Genomic DNA, 7,553 nt, shown 5'->3' with positions numbered 1-7,553 from the left:
TAGGGTTGAAAGACTTAAGATCAAAGCTTGTATCAGCAAAACAACTCATCCAGTGACAAACAAAAACCTGCTGTGTGAAGCCATGACACATGAAATCAGTGTGAATCAGAGCAGTAGTTCTGGCAGCTGACACATAAATTCCACTACCCATTACCACATCCCAAGAATCTGATAGCAGATAATTCTTGTATCTCTGGGATATACTTCCAAGAGTATAGGAGGAGACAAAGTGGCCAAAACTGAACAACAGTTTGCCAGACCTCACAAGAAAATCTCCACTCTGATGAAAGATACATCTTTCAATCCTGAGTATTTAGCATTACAGTTGCCACATACCTCAACTAATAGTTGTGATCCCAATACTAATCTGTAACAGAATGTGCGAGTAGATTGCAAAAAAGCTATATCAGATCAGTGCAAATTAAAAAGATGATATTTGAAACAAGTGTTATACAGTGAATATTCATTAAAATTTTCAAATATGAAAGCAGAACTTATTCATTTTTTCACTCGAAACAAAGGGAGAACAAGTACAGATTGCATTTGAAATATCTTAGCACCATAAAGCCTGTATTCTGAAATACAATGATACTCTTCATAATTGTGCTGATGTGTAAATAAAAGCTGTACGCCAGCAAAAGGTTTTTCAATATTGCTCAAATTAAAAAGGTTTCTGTGTTGTGTGAATTTTACGACAGGTGATTAGGTGTGACTTACGCCTAAAGAGAGGCAAGTGCTGGTATTGGTTTTTCCAGACTCTCCACATGGATGTTTTCATGTCTGAATTCTCTGGTATCTGATCAAAGGCTTTTCAACACTTAGCATGTTTATAAGTTTTTTCCCCTAAGTAGATTCTCTGATGTGTGATTAAGTGTGAGTTCCAGTAAAATGCTTTACCACATTCATAAAATTATTCCCCTGTGTGGATTGTCTGATGTCTAACAAGAGATGACCGCTGGCAAAAGGCTTTTCCACAATCGTTGCACATATGTTTTTCTCTTGTGTGGATTTTCTGATGTTTGTTTAGGTATGACTTCTGGCCAAATCTTTTCCACATTCTTTACATCCATAAGGTTTTTCCCCTGCATGAATTGTCTGATGCGTAAGGAGAGCTGACTTGTGGGAAAAGGCTTTCCCACACTCACTACATTCATAAGGTTTTTCCCGTGTGTGAATTTTCTCATGTCTCTTCAGGTTTGACTTGCAACCAAAAGCTTTTCCACACTCACTACATTCATAAGGTTTTTCCCGTGTGTGGATTTTCTCGTGTTTGTTCAGGTTTGACTTGCGACCAAAAGCTTTCCCACACTCTTTACATTCATAAGGCTTTTCCCCTGTGTGAGTTCTCTGATGTGAAATGAGAACTGACTTTTTATAAAAGGATTTCTTACATTCACTACATTCGTAAGGTTTCTCCCCTGTGTGGATTCTCTGATGTATGCTTAGTTGTGATTTGCAGCCAAAAACTTTCCCACACACACTACATTCATAAGGATTTTCCCCTGTGTGGATTCCCTGATGTGTGATTAGGTATGATTTCTGGGAAAAAGTTTTCCCACACTCACTACATTCATAAGGTTTTTCCCCTGTGTGGACCCTCTGATGTGTTGCTAGGTGTGATTTCCGGTGAAAAGCTTTCCCACACTCACTGCATTCATAGAGTTTTTCCCATGTGTGGAGTCTCTGATGTTTAAGAAGAGACGAGCGACCACAAAAGGATTTTGGACACTCACTACATTGATAAGGTTTTTCCCCTGTGTGGATTCTCAGATGTATAATGAGATCATATGGCTTGAAAAAGGCTTTTCCACACTCAGGACACTCATAAGGTTTTTCCCCTGTGTGGATTTTGCGATGTTTAATTAGGTATGATTTCTGACAAAATGTTTTCCCACACTCACTACACTGATAGGGTTTTTCCCCTGTGTGGATTCTCTGATGTATTATGAGAGCTGACTTGTGGAAAAAGGCTTTCCCACACTCTTTACATTCATAAGGTTTTTCCCCTGTGTGTATTCTTTGATGTACAGTTAGATATGATATCCTGTTAAAACCTTTCCCACAGTCACTACATTCATAAAGATTTTCCCTTGTGTGGATTCTCTGATGTCTAATGAGAGATGACTGGTCAGAAAAGGCTTTTCCACACTCACTACATTCATAAGGTTTTTCCCCTGTGTGGATTCTCTGATGTGTGATTAGGTGTGATTTCTGGCAAAAAACTTTCTTACACTGAGTACATTCATGAAGATTTTTCCCTGTGTGGATTCTCCGATGTTTGATGAGAGATGACCGCTGGCAAAAAGCTTTCTTACACTGACTACATTCATGAAGATTTTCCCCTGTGTGGATTCTTTGATGTTTAATGAGAGATGACTGCTGGCAAAAGGCTTTTGGACACTCACTACATTCATATGGCTTTCCCCCTGTGTGGATTCTCTGATGTGTAATGAGAGCTAACTTGTGGCAAAAGGCTTTTCCACACTTGCTACATTCATAAGGTTTTTCCCATGTGTGGATTTTGTGATGTTTGATTAGGTATGACTTCTGATGAAAAGCTTCCCCATTCTCAGGTACATTAGAGGCATGCCTTTTTCCAAATGTCGTTGCATCAGGATTCCTAGGAAAAAGACACATTTTGAAATAAATCATGTTCTTTCCCTCTAGCCATTCAAGAAGCACCTCAGTTCTGAGCTCTCTTCTGGGAAGTGGTTTGGCCCTTTCCTATTCTAAATACACCGGGTCACTTTCAGAGTAAAACTCCTGTCTGCAACTAAATCCCAGTTTCTGTTTCCGTGCTAAGCTGCAGAGAGCACGACAGAGCTTTCCTGTGTACATTTGCCCTGCTTCCCAACATAGAAGATGAGTAAGATATCTGGGGCTTAGACCAGAACCATGTGGCTTGACTCAGCAAAGAGAAGACTTCACAAGGTTGGTATGCCTTTTGTCAAATGGGACTGAAACTATGGAAATGAATCTTGGCACCAGATGGCTAAGAATCAACATGGGCCGACCCACCCAACCCCAGCCAATGCCTAGTTCTGGGTGCAATGAAAAGAAAGAAAGGAATTACAGTTCTCAAGTTTTTTGGTACCCTTTCCCTTTCATATCATGTTTCAAGTATGGCCAGAGCTAAAATTAGGCATCTATGCAATGCGACTCCTTTTTGAGTTATTATATACTTTTTGCGTTTACAACTTGCCTGAAAATTATTTCTTTACTTTCCTGATTAGCTTCAAGGAGCTCATTCGTTTTGTAGGACTCTGAAATGAGGAAAAAAAGAGTAACCATATCCATGAATCACAACTAAGTATTTCTGTGCAAATGCTCAAGTAAAGCTGATGAGGTTTCTTGCCATTCTAGATACAGAAGACTTTAACATCAGTAAAATGTGGACATTCAATACATTAATATAACAGCTTTTTTTTTTCTTCATTTTCAATTACTTGGAATTTTTTTATTTTAAATTGATGGGGGTAGAGCAGAAAATGTGGTACAGAAATTCTAACTAATTCTAACTAATGCTTGGAATGTCTTTGTCTCATCTTGGCTACTCTGTTTCCAATACAACTTCCTGAAAACATATCCTGGGAGGTGGCAGATGATGACTCAAGTGGTTCGGATCATGTAAAAGATCAATAGGTAGTTGCAGGGGCTTGGCAGCGTGGCCTAGTGGCTAAGGTCCTCGCCTTGATCCCATATGGCCACTGGTTCTAATCCCGGCAGCTCCACTTCCTCTCTATCTCTCCTCCTCTCAGTATATCTGACTTTGTAATAAAAATAAAATAAAATAAAAAATATGTAGTTGCAGATATTTGACCTTAAGCTGGCAAATTTTAACAGTTGAAGGCACAGTTAGAATAAACCTGCACATGCAGTCTATAGAATGCTGTGTCTCATGCATGACACTAGCTGTCCTTTGGGAAGAAACTTTCCCAGCCAACATGTACTGAACTATGTTACCATCCTCCCCGCCTTCTTTGCTGACCTACCAGGAACACCCTGGTTTACAGAGTTTTCCCCTGTCCGATGCACTGATTCTTGCTCCAACTTGAAGATCACATCAGGCTTTGCAATGCAGAACCCTGTTAATGAGAAATAATGCAGACTGTGAAAGCACTAGTTTGGGGACTTCAAGGAGAAAAGCGTGGTTCCAGGATTTTTGTCACAAACGGTCTCAGGAATTTTTTGACAGGTAGATGTTCAGGTTCTTTACAGCCTTAAATACTAGTCCTATCAAGTCCTAAACTTTCAAAACTCTTTAGTTTGTCAACTCTACAGAAGATATTCTGCTTGGGCATGACAGAATTTCACTCACCCAAGGACAGCAGATGGCTATAGGTTTCAAGCATCACATCCTTGTACAGAGTTTTCTGAGCATGGTCCATGTGCTGCCATTCCTCCTGGGTGAGGTCCACAGCCACGTCTTCGAATGACAGCAACACCTAGAAACACACATGTCTCCTCAGCCCTGGATCACTACATAGAAAGACCGACAGTTGCCACTTGAATGGGTACAGCTGAATTTACAATCTATACAACATCACAAAGTAAACTGAAAATGAAAATATCTTACACGGTATTATTCTGTAAGATCGTTCTCTGTAATGACTCTGACTCTAATTAACTGTTGAAGGCACTGGATATCATATTTGCCAGAAATATATACAGTCTTCAACAATATCTCTAGCCTTTAATCACTAATACCAAAAAATGTAACCCATGTGAGAGTAATGTTCTGGACGGTCAGTATTTTATATATACTTTGTTAAAGGTCTTGAGGAACAGAAAGTAGGTTTTTGTTCTTTGTTACTATTATTATCTACTTTGCATGTCTTGATATATTTATCTAATGGAGTGTTGTAATTGTGAATCTGAAATGAAATCAAAGTATGCTGTTGTAAAAAGTAGAGAGGAAGATGAATAGTTAATGCAGGCAGGAAACAGAGTAGAAAAGGAAAAGAAACTAAAATCTGTATTTTTGATATATGTAAAATTTGCTCACTACATACAAAGGTATGTATATGTATGTATGTATGCACACTAGATAGAAACACTATAACAGACGAGGCCTCAGAATGACATAATTATGAAGCAAATGTGTCTGAAAACAAAGGCTTAAAAGACATGACACAGAGTACACATAAGAAATGAAAAAAAATACAAATAGTGTTAAAAAGTTTGTATTCATTTTATAGTAACTGAAAAACTGATAAAAATATCATTTACAAACATAAATGACAATATTTTTACTTCACTCTGTGGAACTATGACAAAACATATGCTTAACTATAAGTCAAAAGTATAATCATTGGGGCAGGGTGATAATGGCAGGCAAGGGAGACCAGTTCAGGACAGCCCCAAAACTTGGGATCCTGTATCCTCATGGGAGACCCAGAAGAAGCTTCTGGATTCAGATCAGCTCAGCTCTGGCTGTTGCAGTTACATGGGGATTGAACCAGTGAACAAAGAATCTTTCTCTCTGTATCTCCTTCTATTATCTGACTTTCCAATAAAAAGTAAATAACAATATTTTAAGACAAATGAAGACTAGAAGATCTAAAAGACAAAATATTTAAATCATTAGGTCGCTTCTCTGAGCACATGAAATTAAGTTAGAAATTTGTTCTCTGATCACATAGAATTAAGTTAGAAATTATATTCTAAATTCTCCTAGAGAAATAAAATCAGAAGGAAAATCAGAAAATATACTTGACAAATTGTACCTTAACAATGGCATTATAATTTGGTGTTGTAATCATCAAAATCGCTCCTATCCACACATTATATATAGCACATTCACTTTGGGCTGGTTTTAAGAATTGTTTAGGCAATATTAAGTATATTTGGGACTGTGAAAAAGTTAATAAGGTCAATGGATGATAGAGTTACAGGACAATCTCCATTTAATTTGTTCATCAGTTTCAAAAGAAATAATTGTGCGCTGCAATATAAGAATATGATTGTTAAATAAAGATTTTAAAAGACTAAGCAGTAAAAACTAAAATGGGAAAAAAAAGAAAATATTAAAAACAGTATTAAATGAAACCCTTTTGCAAGACTCCCATAAGGAGTGGAAAGGAAAACAAGTTTATGAGAAATGGCTAATTAGCACAAGCAGATTTTTAGGATGATTTATCATTAAGTGATTGAAAATTGCAACCATAATTAATGCCACTTTATATCCATTGCAATGTCCTTCATAAACAAATGTTCGCAAAGAAAAACTAAAATTAGGCATTTCTTATGCAAGTGTAAAATGATGAAACTAGTATGAAATATGGTACTCAAGGGCAGCATGTTAACATTCTCACAATGTTGGAACCAGTATGGGGTATCACGTGAAAGAAGCAGGGAGCACGTGTTCTCACGGTCTGAATCTGTTTCCTTTTAAAGTTGCCAGTATCTGTGGAATGAACTGTGGCATTGTGGGCTGAGCTTCCCATGTGGGTGCGGTTCATAACCTGGGTGTACCATGTTCCACTTTCAATTCAATTTCCTGCTTTTGCCCTGGGAAGACAACAGAGGATGACTCAACTCCTTCAACACCTCTGCCCATGAGTGAGGTCTGAAGTGGCTCCTGGCTTTGGCTTGCCTTGGCTCTTGCCATTGTAGCCATGTGGGGAGTAAAATAACAGATGGAAGATCTCTATCTCACCTTTTTTTTTACTGCTCTGCATTCAAATAGAAAGCAAACATAATGCCACAAAGGAGAGCTCTGTGGTTTAGTAGATAAAGCCCCTGACATCCCACATGGGCAATGGTTCAAAGCCTGGATGCTCCACTTCTGACCCAACTCTCTGATAACAGGCCTGGAAAGGAAGTGGAGGATGGCTCAAGCACTTGGGTTCCTTGTAACCAAGTCACAGACATGGACAAAACTCCTGGCTCATGGCTTCAGACTTGCTTACCTCTGGCCATTCCAATTATTGAGGCGTGAACCAGCAGATGGCAGATCTATCTCCATCTCTCCCTCTTTCTCAGTAGCTCTGCTTTACAAATTAAAAAAATCTTAAAGGAAAAGAAAGCACCCTGCAGTAGGAAATGGCATTATGGCACAGCACATTAAGCTACCATTAGCCCCATTTCCAATCCAGCTCTGAGCTAACGTACATTGGAAACAGTGGGAGATGGCTCAGGTATTTGGGTGGGACACTCAGCTGGACCTCCTAGTTCTTCTCTTTGACATGGCCCAGCCCTGACCATTGGGACCACTTGGAGATACAATCGGCAGATGGCAGACAGCTCTCTGTCTCTCTCCTCTTTCTGTAACTCAGTCTTTTAAATAAGTAAGTAAATAGGATTTATTTAAATATTTAACAAAAAATGTAGCATATTTCATTCTCCACACATTCCTGTAGCAGCTCATGAATATACTATACCCTCCAAATGTTATTAGCCATCACACTATTTCAGCCATTCCAAAAAAAGGCAAAAAAAATGAATAATGAATTATATGTAGCTGGAAACTCTTACTACTCCAAATCAAATGCTTGAGCGTTTATTTTCAGGTTGGTACTCAGTCATTTTGATTGTATCATGTATAAGGTGTG

At 38.5% G+C, this 7,553-nt stretch overlaps 1 protein-coding gene across 1 annotated transcript; it reads right to left on the bottom strand.

Moving 5' to 3' along the window:
- Positions 1-910: 910 nt before the first annotated feature.
- Positions 911-2,769, bottom strand: LOC131480506 (zinc finger protein 585A-like). The gene is given in 2 exon segments (XM_058665421.1): positions 911-1,047; positions 1,050-2,769. Coding segments are annotated over 2 exon segments (1,740 nt in total). The 5' UTR covers positions 2,653-2,769.
- Positions 2,770-7,553: the final 4,784 nt, after the last annotated feature.

This window comes from Ochotona princeps, chromosome 6 (genome assembly GCF_030435755.1).
Source record: "Ochotona princeps isolate mOchPri1 chromosome 6, mOchPri1.hap1, whole genome shotgun sequence".
NCBI lineage: Eukaryota > Metazoa > Chordata > Mammalia > Lagomorpha > Ochotonidae > Ochotona > Ochotona princeps.
The sequence above is the reverse complement of the archived record's forward strand: the minus strand, read 5'-3'. Positions and strand labels throughout refer to the sequence as shown.